We start from the raw sequence: 21,173 nt of genomic DNA on the forward strand, positions 1-21,173 counted from the left end.
AAATGTTCACCTAGAAATAAGTGTAAATAAAAAAATATCCACCCCACACAAATACAGCCCAACATTAACTATTCTGGGTAACTCTTAAGCATTGAAACTAGACTAAAGGGGCACCACATTCTTGTTTCCATTGTACTAAAGAGATGCCATTACACCAGTGTCAAAATGCCAGAAGAAAATAAAAATGTCTCATCTGAGGCCTCAAGTTATTTTCAAAAATCATTTTTCAAATACAATGTCCTGGATACAATAAAATATAACCAAGCATTATACAGTTAAAATATCACTATGTTGTACACCTACAACTAATATAATATTGTGTGTCAACTATACTTCAATAAATACATATGTTCGATATATATAGACATATATATGTACATATATATACATAGAATATTCATCTATATCTATATATTACTAAGTGCATAAGAAAAAAAGATGGTGCACTGGGTTGAATAGCATTTCTCTGGAGAACTCTGACTGATACAGGTAAATTAAACAGCACAAACAACAGACAACTGAAATCAACCCAAAAGTACTTCCCAATATTGAATTTATCAGGCTCAGACATTAAAATAACTACACTTAACATGTTCCAGGAAATAAAAACCAAGCTTAAACTGTTCAGTAGATTACTGAAAAACATAAAAAGTAACATGGTAGGAGCACCTGGGTGGCTCAGTTAAGCATCCAACTCTTGATCTCAGCTCAGGTCTTTATCTCAGGGTTGTGAATTCAAGCCCCATGTAATTTAAGCCCCCCACCCCCAAAAAGTAACATGGTAGATTTGAAAAAGAACCAACCAAAAATTGTACCACTGAATAAAACTTAAAGAAATAACCTAATGGATGGGTTTAAAAGTACATTAGGCACAGTCACAGAGTAAATTATTACATTGTAAAATATATCGGGAGGAAATATCTAGAATGAAGGACAGAGAGACAAAAGGAGAGAAAACAGTAGGGGATAAAGGGTAAGACAAAAAAGAGATACAGTGAGAAGATGTAACATACAGGAAATTATAGTTGCAAAAGAAGGGGAGGCAGAAGCAATACTGAAAAAGACAATGACTAAGAATTTTTCAAAAAACAATTAAATACACTAATTTACATATCTAAGAAGCCCAATAAATTCCAGGTGGGATAAATAAAATGAAGTTTACATCTAACACATCATATTTGAAATGCAGAATATGAAAGACAATGAGGAAATGTTTAAAGCTGCCAGGAAAAGAAAAACAGGTTACCTAAGGAGAAGCAACAGCTGCACTTCTCCCAGACCTCTCAACAGCAACAAGGGAAGCTAGAAGACAATGGAACAAAGTTTTGAAAGTAGTGAAATATAATACTGTCAATTTAAAATTCTATACCCGGTTAAATTTATTCTTCAAGAATAATGTTAAAAGAAAGATGGTTTAACTCAAACAAAAACTGTGAAACTGAACCACAGGTAGATTCGTTCTCAGGGAGAACTAAAAAATGTGATTTGAGCTGGAAACAAATACAGAACCCAAAAAGGAAGACTGGAGATATCGGAAGAAATTAGTAACAACAAGAATGCGAAAACTGCAGATAAATCTAAATGAATACTATCTGTGCAAAATAATAAAACCTTTTAAAAAATAAAATTATATTTAAAATATAATTTTATTTAAAATACAAAATTATAATACACACAAAATATCTAAGAATGGAGGTCAACAAATAGAGTTAAAGTGTTATAAAGTTTTTACACTAAGAGTAGGGTTTAAGAATTAATAATACACTTTCATAAAGTAGGATTTTTTTAAATTTTAAGGTAGGAAATTAAAAGAATAACAAAACTATATAAAAATGACTTACAAAGATTTTTAAAAATGGAATCACAAAAATCTCCAATCATATCAAAAGAAGAGACGAGAGAAAAAGGAACACAGAGTTAGTGGAACAAATTACAAATAACAGAGAGATACTGAGCTAGCCCCAAATAAATCAGCAACTACAATAAATTTAGATGAACTATATGCTGCAATTTAAAGACAAAGGTTATCACACTGAACTTAAATGAAGAGTCATATACTATTTATAAGAAATGAAGAGTCATATACTATTTATAAGAAATATATCCAAAACCTAAGGATATAGGAAGGTTGAAAGCAAAGACTTAAAATAGATGTAATCTGCAAACATGAATCAAAATATATGTACCTGATAAATCCACATTGATATAAGAAATTTCAACTTCAAAGCAAGAAGCATTATTAGCCATAATTCAGAATACATAGGCATGGAGGCAAGATGTCAAAATTTTAACAAGCACCACTGCCAATTCTTAAGCACTCTCAAATCTATTTGATAAGGATATATTTTATAAGGATTATGATCTGGAAAACATAGTGGAATACATAGTAAATCTTTAAAACCAGGGTTTCCAAACCAAGACATCGACATTTTAGACCAGATAATACTTTGTTGCAGGGGACTGTCCTGCACATGATAGAACATTTAGCAGGATCTCCAGCCTCTACCAACTAGATGCTAACAGTACCACCGCAATTCTTCAGTTGTGACAACCAAAAATGTCTCCAGATAACTGCCAAATGGCGCTGAAGGGCAAAATCTTCTCTGGTTAAAAATTACTGCCTTAGACCAACTTTTTTGCTACTTATCCTCACCAATCAGTTTTGATTTTCCAGCAGAACAAAGCTGTTGTTTGTTAGGTAAAGTCCATATCCACCCAATCCATCCATCCACCCATATGTCCACTTAGCAAGTACTTATTGGGTGCCTAGTTTGCAAGACGTACTGTCTAGGAGTTGGGAATACATCAGTGAGAAAAGACAAAATCCCTGCTTTCATAGAGCTTACATTTGGGGGTGGGGGGGGTGAGGGAGAAAAAACTCACCATCTAAACCAAAATCAATGCTTAAATAGGCTGCATAAGAGTTGCATTACTGAATTTCAGTCCAAGTCTCTCTTTAAAATTTTTCTCATTTTTTATTAGGTTTACCCCTTGAAAAACACTGGCCCTCATTCTGAAATCATTAAAACTCAGCTTTTACCACACGGCAGAAAACAACAGTAGCCCTGACTTTGACTCTATGAGAAAATAACCCTGTGGTCCCTTTCTCTCAACAAGTAAAGTATGTGTTACTTAAATTTTGGGATCTGTATTTTGAAGATAAAAAGCATCTCTTTTGTCACCTCCATCACTCTTTAGCCACTTGGCTAGAACAATAAAACTGCCAAGAGTAACTAGTGAGATTAAACATTGTTCACCACCCACCATACCATGTGGAACAGGGTACTCCAGAGCACTAACAGTCAGTTGTCCAGGACCAGCCCATCTCTAATTCTGATGAGAGCACACAGAGAAATAAAAAGGCAGAAGTCGGATTATTTACTTTAGCTAAGCAGGGAATATCAGTTATACCTGTAACTTAACAGGGCCCTCAATTTTTGAGCCAGAGTTTTAACAAAACCCTTACTGCATCCAGGGTAATATTTTATGAATTTTCTCTATGCTTTTCATTTCGAAAAGTCTGTCTCATGAAATTTTAGAATTCGAAGGGTGAAAGAAGCAATCACATATAATTCGACACCCTCCTCCCTGCCTCCCCCCATATAGGAAAGAGCAGAAAACATGATCTCATTCTCGTAAAAGTAGTGACAGGCAAGGCATTTAGTCAAGTTTTGGAACTCACTAATTCTCTATTAGCTAAGCTTACATCACTTACATAAAACCACAGAGGCCACAAGGGGTTTTCATTAGGCAAGCATTGGCTTGTATCCCATTTTTTTTAAAGGTCACTGAATGTTGTTTTAAATGTATATCTCCTAATAAACTGAGCCACTGAAGGCAGCACTGATAACCAAAGAAAATATATTATTTTCAAATTAAGGTCAAATTTTAGAGAGGATTTAATGAGCTTCAAGGATAGGGTACAGTTTTCCTTAATATTCAGCAGAGACAGAACTATAGATACGGGAACAAGAACAAAATGGATCTCTAATGGTGCTGTTCAAGAGGCAGGAAAGCAAAGGGGGTGAGGTGGACGAATGGAATTTCTCATGGGCTACTGAGCAAAGTGGATACCTCAAACCAAATCAGTAGATGGTGGAGACGTTTGGAGATGTCCTTGAACACAAGCTTCATGGACATTTCTGAGCACACCAGTTTTAAACTTTTAGGCTACTTTCTAAACATCTTGCAACAGAGTTTCAAAAGTTTGGATAGAAGTTTTGATACAAGACAAACATCACAATTTCATTTTCCCAGGCAATTCCTTTCCCACGATTGCACCGCACTTTTTACCACTCAAGCACATTCTTGATCGTGGACATTTTGAAATTTTATATAACTGTTCTCCATGTGTTCGGTCAGTTTCACAGAACTATTTCTCTCCTTCCAAAGCTAAATGGCCTCCCTGTGTGTAGTGCACATATTTGTATGTACCTGCTCATATACAGAAATCATTCTATTGAAGGCAGGAGACCTCATTTGTAAACAACGAGAGTCATTCAAAAATAAAATGCCTTCTTCATTTTGACTTTGAATCAAGCACAGAGAAGTAAAACAAAAGACACTGGGAACATTTGTGAAATAGTTAGGCTTAATGGATTAGACAAATATGAGGCTGAAGGGACACTAAGCCAGAGTCTGTGCCATGCTAGATGAAAGCAAGTGTCTGGAATCAAGGACACCATAACAAGATATGCATCAGCTATAAACAGAGAAAACATTTTAAACTAAAGGTATTCGAGGGAAGAAAGGACATCAGGATAAGTAGTAGGTAACAATTTGAGTAAAGGGTCTAAGAAGAAGGGAGTTCAGTAATGAGGGGTCCTATTTTCAGAGGAATCCAGTGTGACAGCCAGAAAGCAAGCGAGCCAAGAACAGAGCAAAAGGATGAGACAGAAATAAACAGAATCACTGGTGAAGATCCAGGAAAGAAAGACCCCCTTCAGGGAAATTGTCTGTTGGTTCTGTTTCATTGCTTAACCGAGGTAAGCCAGAAGACTGTAAATGGGTCCGCAGTGGAAAATAACTTGGAACAGCTATTGAGGCAAAAAACACATGGAGAACAGAAAGCAGAGTATGGTGCTGTAAGACTGTACTCCCCCACTCCCCCGGTACATCTGTACCTACAGATCAGTGGTTATCCTGCTATTGGTAAGTTAAAATCATTCAGATGCTCTCATGGCTTTTAAAAGGATGCAAAAGTGTCCCTGCATTTGGGATGGATTCAGTGGCAGGTAGCTCAGACAAAACTTTAAAATAAAAAGAAAATAACGTTTACTATCTACCATGGGCCAAGCACTAGTAAAAGTATTATCTCATTTAATCATTTATTCATTCTATATTTGCTGAACACCAACTCTTGTGTCAGACACTTTCCCAACAATGTTGTGCTATTAATAACCCCAATTTCCATAGGGAAAAAAGTGAAACACAAAGTGATTGAGTTATGTGCTCAAGGTCACACAACTGGTAAATTGCTAACTTAGGCATATTTAATTTTTGTTTGGGAACAGTGGATTCAAATAGTCTCTTTGCCATTCAAATGATTTGTGTTTCTGGGAAAGTTACTTACATATTTTTTCTCCTGTGTTTCTCACACTGTGAAAGGGGAAAGTGTTTGCACTGTTCTTAAATTTGATTTATAATGACTCTGAAGAATTCTTGAAGGAAAAAAGGGGGGCACTGATAAATTGGAATAGGTGCTATAACTATTATCCGTCCCATAAATAGTCCAAGCATATTTTTCTCATGACAACACCACTGCATGAGGCGTTTCCTCCTTGTATTTTTTTTCTTATGTAAACACTATATGCCTAGAGACCTTAGGGATATACAAATATTCAAGATTCTTAACTCCGACACAGAACCTGTTTATGGAGGCCGCGGCTTCGAATGAATGTATCATGAATTTGAAACTGAAGGCAACAGCAACCGTGGAAAACGTAGCATTAGCTATGGTTTACATCTTTTAAAGCATATTTCTTTGATGTCTACTCTCAGCAAAGCACTTTCCCATAAGTTATCATATTTATACGTGTCCTTGTAAATATTTTACCTAGACCTGAGCCTCACTGCCAAATACAACCACCTGATGTAAATGGGAAACTTTATAAAGACAAAACTTAGAGACTATCACAAGTTACATCATGATGATTTGACCAAAATTTCTCCAAAATAAAATTTAGTGTTTAAAGTCATATGCTAAAAATCTCCTCTTCGATGTTTAGATTGGCTGATAAATAAATGTCTAAGAAGTTGTGTCAACGATACACACACACCCAGTGCAACCACAGGGTGGCCAAAGAGGAGTAACATGTAAAACTCAGCTTCCAACTTTATAGGCATTCCTTGTGTTCACATACCAAAATCCCAGTTTCTGTGTAAAGTATTTTCCAGAGTATACAACCCCTGTATTGTTTAAAGAATGTTCCTTGAGTATCATTTTAGTCAAGGACACAGGGAAACTCTCACAACCCAAACTCCCTGTGAGATAAAAAGAAAGGTCTCATTTATTTGTATAGCATAACAGAGACTACCCCTGACTGTCATTCCTGCGACAAAGAATTTGTTCCTCAGTATTTCTTTTTTTCTGAGGCAAGTTCTAACATGGGAAGAGCCCTGGGCTTGCAGCCAAAAATCCTGAGTGCAAATCCAAACTCTATCACTGCTCCAGGTGTGGTCCCCAGACTTGCAGCATCAGTATCACCTGAGAACTTAACAGGAATGCAAATTCTCAGGCTCCCCAACCTACTGAGTCAGAAACTCTACAGGTGTGGGCCAGCCCTCTGTCTTTTCACAAGTCATCCAGGGACTCTGATGCCCTCTCAAGCCTAAGGGCAACTGCTGTAGATAAATTACTTCTCTGGAGCCTCAGTGCTAAACAGGAATAATAATACCAGATTGGTCTTCTTCAGTGGACTATTCAAAATCAAATTCTTATAAATATTTAATAACATGCAAAACTGCTTTGCAAGTGCACTAATCACTAAAAAATTCAAAGTACTGCTTTAGAAATGTAACTTTTAGTGCCATTTCTCAATTTGAAAAGTACGGTCATGATAGTTCAGGCAGTTAGACTAATGGAGGATTCCAATCACGAGTGTTCCAGAAACTCGAAGTTTTCTGTTAGGTCTGTGAATGTTTTATAGATATTTTGTTATAAACTTCACATCAAAGGCAAATGTCATGATGCTCCCTGGTGATCATCATTTAAACTTTTCTCACTTTTGTCAGGTCAACTTTTTCTTCAAATGGCTGCAATTTGAAAAATAACTGGGCTCTTGAGGGAAAGAGGAGCTGGAGAAAGATCTCTGCTTAAACAAGTTTTTAAAAATTTTAAAATCATTGTTTTGAGGGAACTAAAAATCTCAGTAGTTTACTTAGCTTACGGTCTACCCACAAGACAGAAAAGAACTACTCTACTATGTGGTATGAACTCTAATGGTACCAGAGAAGTGGCGGCACCAGAAGACGGCTTTGGAAAACATGGAAGGCGTCACAGCGCAGAGAGAGGTGAACTAAGACTTGCAGGATGGTAAGACCTGATCGCCTTTACCAGGTCCATATTAACAACATCCCATCATTAAACATTCAAAACTGTATTTTTGGAAGATAGTCTGGCGATTTCTAAGGAGTGCATTTGTTGTAAGGAGCAGTGGGTGTTATACAGAGATGCTGAGTCACTATACCGCACACCTGAAATCAATGTTACACTGTCTGCTAACTACCTGGAATTTAAATAAAAACTTTTCAAAAGAAGTAAACCTGCAATTATCATGTGACTCAGCAATTCCACTTCTAGGTATAATACACCCAAAAGAAATGAAAACAAACTCAAACATAGTTGTACAACCCAGGTTCGTAGCTATATTATTCTCTATAGCCAAAAGGTAGAAGCAACCCCTGTGTCCACTGCCCGAAGAATGGACAAAGTGTGACGGATACATACAATGGAATAGTATTCAGCCTTTAGGAAGGAAGGAAATTCTGACACAGGCTATAACATAGATGAACTCTGAAGACATTACGTTAAGTAAAATATGGTCACAAAAGGACAAATTTTTGTATGTTTATATGAGGTATATTGTACTTAAATGAGGTTCCCAGAGTTGTCACATTTGTAGAGACAGAAAGTAGAATGGTGGCTGTGAGAGGAATTGGGAGAGAGTGTTTAAGGGGAACAAAATTTGAGTTAGAGAAGACAAAACACTTCTGGAGACAGCTGGCGATGGCTGTACAACATTGTGAATATATACCCAGTACCACAGAACTGCACACTTACAAATGGTTCAAATGGTAAATTTTATGTTATGCGTATTTTTACACAATAGAAACTATATTTTTTTTCTAAAACAGACTTTATACCCATTTTTCATATTTGAGTCACCTTCAGTGCAAAAAAATTCTCTAAGGGTAAAAAGGACTGAAATCTCAGTTTGGAGTTGATCAATCAGCAAAAGTATTTAATAGCTCAAAAACTATTTATTGAATACCTTCTGGATTGATGAGCTTCTAATTATTACGCTGCACGTGGAACTACGCTTGCTCGGATATAAAATTGCAATATGAAAAACTGCCATTTCTTTCCCAAAAGTCAAACGTTGCCAAGACTAACTGTTCTTCAGTTTTTTGAAATATAGTAAAGTCAAAATTTGTTTCCAAATGGGAAAAAAGTGTATTTTTCATTGTTTATGGCTCAAAAACAACTAACAAAAGTGTCACCTTGGATTAATTATAAGGGATAAAAATGTATGTTCTGGAGAGTCATATTTTCAAAAAGTCTGAGGTGACCAAAGCAGTATAAAATAAAAAATGTTTAAAATATTTATGATAGCAATCAGAGTTCACTTAGTTCAAACAATTTCAGCAGGCAGAGAACACATATGAAGGAATGGGAAAGAACAGGTTTTGAAATTCTAGAACAAAGCAAATCTTTGAGTCATTTGTATAATCCAAGGTTCCAATTATGACAAGGTTTTACGACTGCTCATATTTTTCTAATCTCAATAGAATAAACAAAGTTATGTTTCATTTATAATAGAGATAGAATCTACTTACTCCTGATGGAAATGTCTGAATAAAATTTCCAGCTATGTCTAAGATTCTTAGGTTTCTCAGATCACAAAGTCCCTGTATCAGAAAACAAAAGAAAGAGAGATTTTTAAAAATCTAATATGTAGAATCATAAATATTTCTTCCAACTTCCAAATTGATGAGATTAACCATCTTTCCTAATTACCTGATCATTTCTTCAGTCTCTCCTCCTGGGGGTATGTCCTGGGGTGCCAGATTCTCTATGGTCTCCATTTCCTCTGACCACTCCTGGGCAACATAACATGGTGGCCAAGAGTCAGACTACTTGTAGGTTCAAATCTGACCTCTGACACTATGTGACTATGGACAAATTTCTTAATCTCTCCGTACTTCAGTTTCCCCATTTGTAAAATGAAAATGGTAATGGAAGCCCCTCCTTTGATATGGTTGTCAAATGGATTAAATAAGTTACTAATCAGAAAGTGCTTACTGAATGGCCTTATAGTGAGAACTCAGTAGACATTACTAAAATTAAAATACAATGAACGTCTGAGAAACAGAAAACAGATGTAAAACGTCTCTCGATCGATAACTCCAAAGGCATTTATTTCACATCTACCTTTTGCTTAGCACTGTGCTAACCCAATCCTTTCCTTATAAAAAAAATAATAAAATAAAATCTGTTAGTGTCTCTATCTACATCCCCAGTGTAACTGAATAGGCATATACATTCACACCCATGTGCAGACGAACACGTAATTTGTAATGTACCAGGGATGCCTGGGTGGCTCAGGTGGTTAAGCATCCGACTCTTGATTTCATTTTAGGTCATGATCTCAGGGTCCTGGGATCCCGCATGGAGCCCCACATCGGGCTCCACACTCACTGTGGAGTGTCCCTGAGATTCTCTCTCTTCCTTTCCCTCTGCCCTTCCCCCATGCTCAATCTCTCTCTCTGTCTAAATAAATAGAATTTTTAAAATCTAAAAATAAATTTAAAATTAAAAAAATACAATGTACCAGAAAATGATTCATAATTTGTTCATTATCAAAACAAATGAGTATATCCTATAATGCCTTAACATCTATAATGCAGACCAAGAAGAACAATGATAGAGTAAATCATATCAAATGAATAAGGACATATGATTATAGGCATTTTTTACATAGTAATGCAGGACAGGACTTCCTAGCACTTAAATTTTTTAAAGTCCAAACTCCTCAGGATTAAAAAAAAAATTATAGTAAGAGTACTGATTTGAAGTACAGACTTTTAAGTCAGACACACGGATTTGAGCCCCTTCTCTGACCTTTGCAAACTACGTTCAAGTCATATAACCTCTTGGTTCCTTATTTTAAATGGGTAGGGCACCTGAGTGGCTCAGTCTGTTAGTGTCTGCCTTTGGCTCAGGTCATGATCTCAGGGTCCTGGGACTGAGCCCTGCATCAGGCCCCCTGCTCAGGAGGGAGTTTGCTCATCTCCCTCTCCTTCTGCCCCTCCCCCACACTCGTGCTCTCACTCTCTCTTCGCTCTAATAAATAAAATCTTTAATAAAATAAAATGGGTAAATAAGAAAAGCAACATCACAGACTTGTTATGAACACTAAATAACATAATGCTTCATGACAATGATCCTGGTACTATTTGTTACTGTTTTTCCCTCAAATGAAGGTGTTACACTTTGAATAGATTTAGTTTGTTATTTTGGGAACTGTTCTTACTTATTTACAGAAATAAGGATTTTTAAGGGATTTAAGAATAAAATTTTTGAAATATACTTATTTACAGCCTACACATTATTATATTTTCACATATCACATTACAGTGTGAACAGAATTTTTAAAGGGAATATCCTCTTGAGAGAAAAGAGAAACAGTAGGAATTGATCTACTTTTTGTATTCCTCAATTTACTGTATGACATGCATTCCCTCCTATCAAATTAGTTTTAATTTGCATAGGGAAGGAAAGTAAACCCAGTGACAAGTTCTTAGCAGGAAACAGTACTCTCAAACTGGGAAATTTGAAGAGAGTTTAATAAAGCACCATTTATAAAAGTTTAGCAAGGTTCCCACAAAGTTCTCAAAAGCTGGCAACAGCAGGGAGTTCTTCACTACAACAGGCCTGAAGAGCCAAGGGGAGGTAGTAATGGTCCATATTCATTATGGTCTACCAGAAAAGTGTGCAGGCAACTTACAACATCCTATCAGGGAGGGTACTATGGGAATACCATCTGGTATCACTCTCCTCCGGCCCCTTCACCTCCTACTAGTGGTTCTCATTGACCATATCCAAGAGGAAGCCAGAGGACAAAGGAGCTTACTGATGCCCATGCAGGTCAGGCTTCCAGGCACAAAACATGTTGGAAAAAGATGAAGAGTAGATATATAGGAAAAATGGAAGATATATAGCACATAATTCAAAACCAAAATGTACTTAAAATTTATGCCATACATAAGGTTGCCAAATAAAATACAAGAGGTTCACTTAAATTTAAATTTCAGACAATTTTTTTTTTTAGTGTAAGTATGTCCCGTGCAATATTTGGAACATACATATACTAAAAAATTATTCATTCCTTATCTGAAATTCAAGTTTAAGTGAGCATCCTGTACTTTATTTACTAAATCTGGTACCCATAGTGATGTGGAATTATCCAAGTTATAACCCTCTTTTGTCATAGGGCTTTGGGAACTGACTATGACTAATTGGAGGGAAACAAATGATGGCTTGTACTCAGATGTCCAAACCTATTCCATAACCACTCCCCATTGTGTCATAATGAATTCTTCCCCAAGAAAATCTGGTTCCATGTTTTGCTTACCTCTGGCAAAACTTCAATATTGTTCCTGACCAGAAGCAGCTTCTGGAGCTTCTTCAAGCACTTAATCTCTTCAGGTATGCAAATGAGCTGATTGTAGGTAAGTTGAAGTTCAAAAAGATTCTTAAGAAAACAGAGTTCTTTAGGAATGCTGGCTAGCTGGTTATGATTTATACTCAAATATATAAGGCTTTTTAATCTAAAAAATAAAGTATATGAATGAAATTCATGAGAATAAGAAGTCCATTGTACTTATCAGAAGCCATGTGTCAATTCATTTTCTTGTAGCTTATCTGAGCCTTACTTTAGTCACAGGATCACAACTACTACAAATACTTTGAGCATAAAAAATCTTTACTATAATTTAACTTTTAGAGATATTTTATAATCAGATAACTTATGTTAAAAGAATTTTATGTAATCAAAACCTTGATTTAAGAGAGAGAAAACTCTAGTTTCACTTTTTGTATGTATACATTGGCTATGTTGAAGAGGAAGCCAGAGGACAAAGGAGGACATAGACATGCACAAATATACACATACATATATACAGTGATATAAATGGATAGAGCTATAGATACAGATTAAATATCCTGCACCAAACAGATGTGAGAACTACTTAGTTGCTGCAGAAGATGCAAAGATGAATCAGCCACAAATTCTGCCCTTACAGATACCATGGTCTAGAAGGAGATATTAGAGCCATAAAATGAAGATAGGAAAGGCCATCAGAATGGGCGAAAGGGATTAAGGAAATTTGAGTTTCTACTTGCAGGTAGGGTAGTGAGGTATATCATAAGCATTTTGAGTCTGGCACCCTAGACCACTCGGTCATCCTGACACTGCTGTGATAAGCATTTTGGAAGAATAAACATTTGAACTTGGCTTTGAATAACAGAACTTGTAAAATCAGGGCAACAGAGGGGGCACAGAAAGCTGAGAAAATATTAATATGTTGAATAAAGAAGCAAAAACATTTAGTAATGTTGAGCATCAACTATGTACCTGTGCATTAAACTATATCATCCGCACAACCCTAAGGCTGGAATTATTACCCTTAATTTAGAGATGAGGAAAATAAAGGATCAGAGACAGTAAACAACCTGTCCAAATGACCCAGCTAGTAAATAACAGTGTCAAGATTCAAATGCAGATGTGTCTATTTGCAAAGCAAAGAATGAAAAGATACAACAATCTCAAGGTCCAATGTGTTGAGATTAAAGTAATAACAGAATGAGGTGATGTTTTTTAGATGATTAAAAAAGGTGGCCTGGAGGTAGGGAAGTGGTCAGGGCAGGTGAAGGGGACTGGGGGAAAACTACAACCCTGTCAAGGAAAGCCATGTGAATAGATGAGATTGACAGGAAGAGCAAGAGAAGAACAAAAAGGGCAGGAGAAGTGAGAGAAGCATCAAGTGGGAAAGACTCTTGAGGAATGTGAACATCTGACAAAAACAAAAACAAAAAAGCCTGAAGAAGGCATGAGTAGAGAAACAGGATACGAACCAGGTTAACAAGGAATCTTTAAAGGTACGGGAGGAAAGTATTTCAAAATTAAAGAGACGGTCAACACTTTAAATGTTAAAGAGAGGTAATACAAACTAACAAACCTACTAGAACCAGAAGCAGGGTCATAGATTACAAAGTCGCCATTTAAAATATCTATTGTATTTCTATACTGTAGCCACAAAAACTGGAAAATAAAAGTTCTAAAAATCCCATTAAAAAAACACACTATAAAATAGGAAAACATTTAACAAAGGATATGAGATACCTCTATACCGAAAACTGTCAATTATTACTAAGAAAATTTAAAAGAACTCTAAATAAAAGTAGGGATATGTCTTGTCCACATATAAAAAGAAACAATGTTGCTAAGATGCCAGTTCTCCCCAAATTGATCTACAGTTCAACTTAGCCCAAATAAAAATCTTTTTTAAAGATTTATTTATTTATTTTAGAGAGAGAGTGTGCACAGTGGGGAGAGGGAGAGAGAGTCTGAAGCCGACTCTGTGCTAAGCATGGAGCCCCACTCGGGGCTCAACCTCACAACCCTGAGATCACGACCTGAACTGAAACCAAGAGTTGGACGCTCAATCGACTGCACCACCTAGGCGCTCTGCCAGATAAAAATCTGAATGGTTTCCTTGTGTAAAAACTGACAAATCAATTTTAAGACATACATGGATATTCAAAGTACCTAGTGTGACCAAAACTATTATAAAAAACACGAAGTCAGAGGACTCGTATTAACTGATTCCAAAGCTTACAATACAGCTACAGTAATTAAGATAGGATTTAGAGAAATTATAGAAAAATAGATCAATGCAATAGAAGGGAGAGCCAAATAGACACATAAAGGGTTATTTGATTTTGGGGGTGTCAAGGCAATTCAATTAAAAAAAGACAGTCTTTAAACAACTGGTGCTAGAACAACTAGATAAACATATGGGGAAAAATAAACTTTGACCATTACCCCACATCACACACAGACATTAATCTGTGATGACTCATAGACCTAAATATAAAAACTAAAACTATAAAGTTTGTAGAAGAAAATATAGGATAATGTGGGAAAAAAGTGAACTTTGACTATTACCCCACACTATGCATAAGCATTAATTTGAGATGAATCATAGACCTAAATATAAAAACTAAAACTATAAACGTTATAGAAGAAAATATAGGATAATATCTTGATAACTGGGGTAGGCAAATATTTCCTTAAAAGGCCACAGAAAGCACTAATCTTAAAATAAAAGTATTTATAAATTGGCCTTCATCAAAGTTAGAAACTTCAGTTCCTCTAAAGGTACTGTTAAGAAAATAAAAGGCAAGCCATATACTAGAAGAGATATCTACAATACATACACTTATCAAAGCACTTGTATCCAGAGTGCATAAGGAACTCTTACAACTCAATGCTAAGAAAGAAAAAAATACAAATTTTTTTCAGTGGAAAAAATACTTGATATGAGCACTTCACAAAATAAGACACAAAAATGGGGAATGAGAACATGAAACAGTGCTCAACTGTCGTTAGACATCAGGGAAATGCAAACTAAAACGACCATGATATAGGATTTCATACCTACTGCAATGGTTAACATTTTAAAAACTGCTGGAATGTAAAATGGCACAACCATTTTGCAAAACTATTGGCGTTCTTAATACATTAACATATACACCTATACTCCTACTCCATGACTCTACAACTCTACTCTTAGAAACTGAAATGAAAAATAAATTGAACATAGGTCCACCAAAAGACTTCCACAAGAATATTTATAATAGCTTAATTCATAATAGCTCCAAATGGGAAATAAACCAAATGTCCATGAGTAGGCAAAAATAACTTGTGGCATAATTCATGCAATGAAATGCTTCTGGGGATAAACAAAAAACAACAAATTGCTGACAAATGCAACAATAAGGTGAATCTCAAAAAATGTTTATGCTCAGGAGAAGACAGAAACAAAGAATACAGACTATATGATTCTACTTATTTAGCTCTAGAACAAGTGAAACTGATTTGTAGAGGTAGAGGTCAGAATAGTAGTTGCTTATGAGAGGTAAGAATTCAGGAAGTGTGCACGAGGAAATCTGTGGTTTGAAGGAAATGTTCAATACCTTATTGGTGTGCGTACATGGGTCAAAACTCATTCAATGGAACACTCGTGATTTTTGTGTAGTTTGTATTCAGCAGAGAGAAAAGGCCATTAGATTTGATTGCCCAAAGGACACTGGTGGTCTTTAAAAATAATATTAAGTACAATAAAAAGGGAAAAAGAGAATTTTAAGGGGTTAAGTAGAAAACAAACGCGATAGATGTCAGTTTAGAGAAGTTTGACTATAAAAGGGAGAATGAGGGAGCAAGAGAGAAAAGGCAAGAAGTAGACTTTGTCTTAAGGTCTACTTAAGGCAAGATAAAGAGGCTGAAAAGCAGGGAAGGAGGGAGTCCACATTTCTCAGAAAAATAAGTAGCAAAGTCATTTGCAGAAAGAATATAGGGTCAAAACTGGACGACCCAGTGTTACAAGAGATTGAAAGTGTGTGGAGTAAGTCCTGTGGAGAAAGGGACAAGGAATTTTCTTCACTAATCACTGTTATAATCACGACTTTAATTGATTCTATTCTGAATTACTACTATGGCAGTTGGTTTTTCATTTTGTGGTTATTCCAAGGCATGAAACTGAGCTCAGAAGCTACTGTAATCATTCATAGGTTGAGTAAAGAGCAGAAGGGAAAACAAGTATGTGTTTTTGTTTCCATTTCCCGGAGCAGGGAAAACTTGCCCTCTTCCAAGAGAAAACTACAGGAGGCACACTTGCGCTTCTCCCTGCCCCCTTCCTCTCTAGTAGGCTGACGAGTAACTGCACTGAGTGGTGAATTTGGAGAAAGAACTGAGCCCACTGGCTTAGCCCCTTCCTTTCCCCCTTTCTTTCTTTCAGAGAAATTCTGTCCCCAGGATGCCCACATTCTCCTTTTTCTTATGTGGCTGTGCAGCCCATGACAGAGTTGTTTAGGAGCAAAACTCTCACCTGTCCAGGTTTAACTCCAAGTCCATGAACCAATACTCTGTAGTTTAAGTAAGCCAACAAACAGAGCTCTCCCCTTCCCGGGTTCTAAACAAATGGAGATACAAGATATAGGATTTGGAAAGAAGGGAATCACACATCAGCAGAGAGCTGACTCAAACATTCCCAGGCTCCCTACCAATCCTTCCCTGAATTAAACATTCCCACACAGTCACAGCTTTGCCTGCTAGGGAAGCTGCTTACTTGATGGCAGAGTAAAAGGAGGACACTGAGCCATGTACACTCAACGGTTTTCCCAAATTCACCAGTAGGTCAATCTCTCATCTCTAAAAAGAAATGAAAGGGAGGAACAAAAAGAATAAAAATAACAACCCATAATAAGAAAAGCTAACATCCACTGAGCACTTACTATGTCCCAGGCTCAATCTTAAACATTTTTGACAAATTTGCCTACTTAACGGTCAAAACAACCCTATTCATAGACACTATTATTGTCCTCATGCTGCAGGTGAAGACAGTAAAGTATGGGAAGGTGAAGAAACTTTCCCAAGGTCAGAAAATGGAATCCTGCTTGAGTAGGTGACCAATCAGCTTCCATATAGGACAAGCCAGAATACAGACAATCCAGAATTATCTATAAAATAATGTAGACTTATACATTTTGCAATCCTAGATTTTTCAGTGAAAGCTTTCATTTCAATTCATCTTCTAACATGGCACTATAGATTTATATGGTTCTTTGACTATTATACTTAATACTCCAATCAGATCTAAGCTTAATAAATTGTGAAATCATAATATGTTATAGCTGTAAAGGTTTTGAAGTTCATCTACTCAAAATTTTTCCTTTAGAGATAAGAAAGCTAAGGTGCAGTTAAGTTACTTGCCCAAAGTCACAAGGCTAGCTGCACAAAGATATGACCTAGTTTGCCAGATCTTCCCTTTCTTCATTATATCATTGATACACAATCCATTGATAAGCTGAATAAACGAAAGGGCAAGCAAACAACTATTGGCATTTTCATTGTTATAGTTGTCTTCTTCAGAAATTAGATCACTTAAAATTTTTTCTAGTTACTCTGACTTAAAACACTTCTTTCTCTGTGAAAATCCCCCTGGGAAGCATAATATATTGGCTAGAAGTATAGACAAGTGAATTGGAATAGACTTTAGGTGCTGCACAAATTCCTTTGTTAAGGACTGTTCATAGTTTTGTATCCTTTAAAAATCTGGATGCTCTTATGTTGTAATACATCTGTTTCTGTTCAACAGGCAATAAAGAAAGTCTCCAAAGTCAAGTAAACCCAAGTAGGGTTTTCTCTCCATCTGTCAAAGGAAAACCCAAGAGAGTGTTCTGCCTGCAGAAGGACGAGGCCCTCAGCTGGCTCCAGAAAGCCACTGTAACAGCAGCCCATCTGTGCAGATGTGCAGGATAAGATGTGCAGCATTTTGTTGTTGTTGTTAACGATAATAAAATGTGGGGGTTTTTAATGAAAATGCTATCTTGATTTTCAACACTTTGCTTTCACATTACCTTTCCCATCAAGCTGAAAATGGTTTCCAGTACTTTCTGAAATAAAATTTAATGTCCCCAATTCTGCATCAGAGCAAACTCCAAGAATCCCAGAGTTAGGAAATCAATAATGTAATCAACTTTAGAACTTTAGGTTTCAACCCCCCCCCCTTTTACACTTAGAACACCAAGTCATGCTAGTTCTCATTTCCCTGAGGTGTTCAAAAAATCGTCTGCTTAGAATTAGTGGCTTGCATCAGTTCTTCAGATGCCTCTTTGCCATGTACAAACCCCACAGGGACTTGAGGCCAGGCAATGAGGTTGAGGTTCAGAGGGCCAGGGTGGGGCTGGTGAAGGCATGTTTAACCAAGTCTCGCTATAAACAAAATTACCTGCTGATTTCTTGAGGAATCCGTGTGAGCTGATTGTTGTTCAGGTTAAGCAGAATCAAATTTTGTAAGCCATCTGTGGGAAAATCATTTTTGTCACGTTAGCTATCTCTTAGAGAATAACTTGTAGGCACTTTTCTATATACCGTTGTTTTCCTTCTGGTTTCTCGCCTTGGCCAAGGCTCTTGGGGTTGTTGGTGACAGATACCCTCTTAAACTAGCTTAAGCAAAGTACAGGGAATTCATCACCAAGTTAAAAAGCTAAATCACGGCACCCAAGAGCAGCGAGTACAACCAGGCTCACCACGAACTGGAATCAGAAACAAAGAGGCACCTGAACCCAGGGTTATTTTGTTTTAGTTTTAACTCACAAGGGCTGTCCCATAAATGCTTGTTGAGCGAATAAATGAAGTCCAAAGGGTCCTCCTTACAGGCGGCATTCACCCATTCATCAGAAAAACCACACGCGGAGAGCGGTCAAAGGCGCCAGCCACCAGCTTCTTGTCCCGCGCGCGGCTGGGGGACGTGCGTGGGCAGCGCGCGGCACAGTCTCGCAGACCTCCCGTGAGCGAGCCCAGCACGTGCGCGCACACTCACGCAGGCCCGCGTACGCCCGTCAGTCCGCACGTGTGCACGCCTGTCGGGCAGGTTCTGCGCCCCGTCGCTCTTGCGCTTCCGACGCAGCCCCACAGCCGTACAGCACCTCGGGCAGGTGGCCCACGACGGCGCTGTCTTTGCGGCTGCGCAGGTGGAACTCCCTGGAGAGGCGGGAGAAGTGGACATACAGTGTCAACAAGTGCCCTCGCGGCTCCAGGGCCAGCGTGTCCTTGAAGAGGGACTAGTAGACGAGCTAGCTCTTGGTGCGAGTACTTAGGGATCTTCTTCACCAGCGGTGTGAAGGAGCTGAGGCATTCTCTGCCGCATTTTGTCGGGACTAGGTCCTCCTCGGCCAACAACCTCTGCGCAGAGCTCAAGGCAAAGGGGACGGACTGGGGGCCTGTGCACTTGTCCTTCTTCCCCGCTCGTCGGACTGGCAGCACTGTGTGTCGCACATGGCATGGTCAGGCACGCCTCTCCTGCGCGGAATTCTGAGATGGTGCTATACTGCAGGCCGGCCAGTGGGAAAAGGTCACCATGTGGCTCACCAGCAGCTCTTTGAGGTCCATCTTCCGAGGCAGCACCACCAGCCCCTTAAACTCGAAGCCGGTGACTCAAGGCAGCTTCAGGTACATCTCCACGGCAGGCTTCTCCCTGTCAGGTTTGGCCATGGCTGTGCCGGCCACCCAACACACTGGGCCCTTAGCCCATAGGGTTGGGGGAATCATATTAATATAAATATATGTATATATACATGTTATCTATATGTAATGCTACATGATTATAGGCTTATATATACGTATTGGATGTGTGTGTGTGTGTGTGTGTGTGTGTATATGCCTTTTGATTGTTCTTGGCAGTCACAGAAATGGTTATGCCTGGGTGTCCTCTTCTTCTGAACCACTGAACTAAGTTGTGATATCCAAGGACACCCACACCAAGCTCCAGGCTAATACTCTGTCTCCCCCACGAGTTTCTCAAAGTCTAATGGATACATTCTCAGGGCGTCTCTGCAGAACACAGGTTTATTTCTCATTACAGCTTCTCTCAGCTTCGTCTTTATATTCTCTCTCTCTCTCCCCCCTACACCTCCTTTTTCCACTCCCCAGGCTTTCTCTTTTGAGCAGATTTCTCTAGTTTTCCATATGTTCATAGCCATCCTACAGCTCCTGCGTTTGAATATTCACAGACAGGGTGGACTGTTCTCAAACTGAAATGTCTACAGGAACTGAGAAGATAATTCAGTGGCCCTGGCGGGAGTGTACCTGGCAGGAGTGTGCTGAATTGGTGAGCAGCTGCCTTACCTAACAGGGCAGCTGCCATTCAGCCTGCCCCTGGCCATTGCTATCCTGTGGGAATGTGATTCCAATGTTGCCTAGTCTTTCTTTTTTAAAACGGGCAGACAAAAATGAGCAAGAGATCCAATTGTTTTTAATGAACTCTTCTGATTTGCAAGTTTTGGTACCCAAATTCAAAGTTTTTAAAAGGCAGTCAAAACAGAATGAACTTATTTGTGAACCAGTTTCAGCTCACGGGCCACCAGTTGCAATCACTGTCTTAGTTCATGTGATTAGCTCAGACCAGTTAGAATGTTTTAGATTCTATCATAATTCCCAAGAAGGAGACTAACACTGGCCTACCTTGGGACACAAGTCTAGCCCCAGCCCAGTCTGGTCTGGTCAGGGGACTGGGTCATGTAATACATGCTGGGTAGTGCTCAACTCCCTGACACCAAACTATTTCTGCTCTTCGATAGTAAGAACACAACATAAAACATATTTTATGTCACTCACATGGGCTTTTCAAAGTTCAACAGCCCAAAAGCAAGAAATACAGAAACTACAGACATCTATAGGCACTGTACACAGGTTACATATATCTTACCTCAAATTTAAGGGCACACAAGAAAAAAATTTTCTTTATGGAAACCTAAATTAGCATTAATTAGGTTGCTTAATATTAATTATATAAGTTGGGTTTTACCTAAGTTTGTCCCCTCAGTATAGTTTATAAAATAGTTTATAAATTTGTGTTTGTTTTCATGCCCTTAATTTTTTTCTTTTGTAAACTGTTTTCTTCCTAAGTAAACTGTAATTGAACCCTGAATCTATGGTTTGCATATATAATGTGCACAAGCATCAATAACTGTTTGTTACAGTTCTTACTTTTTTAAAAGATTTTATATATTTATTTGTCAGAGAGAGAGAGAGTGCACAAGCAGGGTAAATGGCAGGCAGAGGGAGAAGCCAGGGAGCCCAATACGGGACTTGCTCCCAGGAATCTGG

At 37.9% G+C, this 21,173-nt stretch overlaps 1 protein-coding gene and 1 pseudogene across 2 annotated transcripts in view; both read right to left on the minus strand.

The window, feature by feature from the left end:
• The window catches only part of LRRC69 (leucine rich repeat containing 69), a 78,688-nt gene that overhangs the window by 39,099 nt on the left and 18,416 nt on the right, over positions 1-21,173 (minus strand). Inside the window, exons 3-5 of one of the 2 annotated variants that reach the window (XM_045805639.2) lie at positions 18,295-18,367; positions 11,856-12,051; positions 9,058-9,129 (exon numbers count right to left, since the gene is read on the minus strand). The exons of the other annotated variant lie outside the window; for it this stretch is intronic. Of the exons in view, the coding sequence (XP_045661595.1) occupies positions 9,058-9,129; positions 11,856-12,051; positions 18,295-18,367 (341 nt within the window). The remainder of the gene's footprint in view (positions 1-9,057; positions 9,130-11,855; positions 12,052-18,294; positions 18,368-21,173) is intronic. 2 annotated transcript variants of the gene reach the window in all.
• LOC148109459 (MOB kinase activator 2 pseudogene) lies at positions 18,908-20,211 on the minus strand (annotated as a pseudogene).

The sequence above is a fragment of the Ursus americanus genome, chromosome 9 (genome assembly GCF_024610735.1).
Source record: "Ursus americanus isolate L20-20 chromosome 9, mUrsAme1.1.p, whole genome shotgun sequence".
In the NCBI taxonomy this organism is placed as follows: Eukaryota; Metazoa; Chordata; class Mammalia; order Carnivora; family Ursidae; genus Ursus; species Ursus americanus.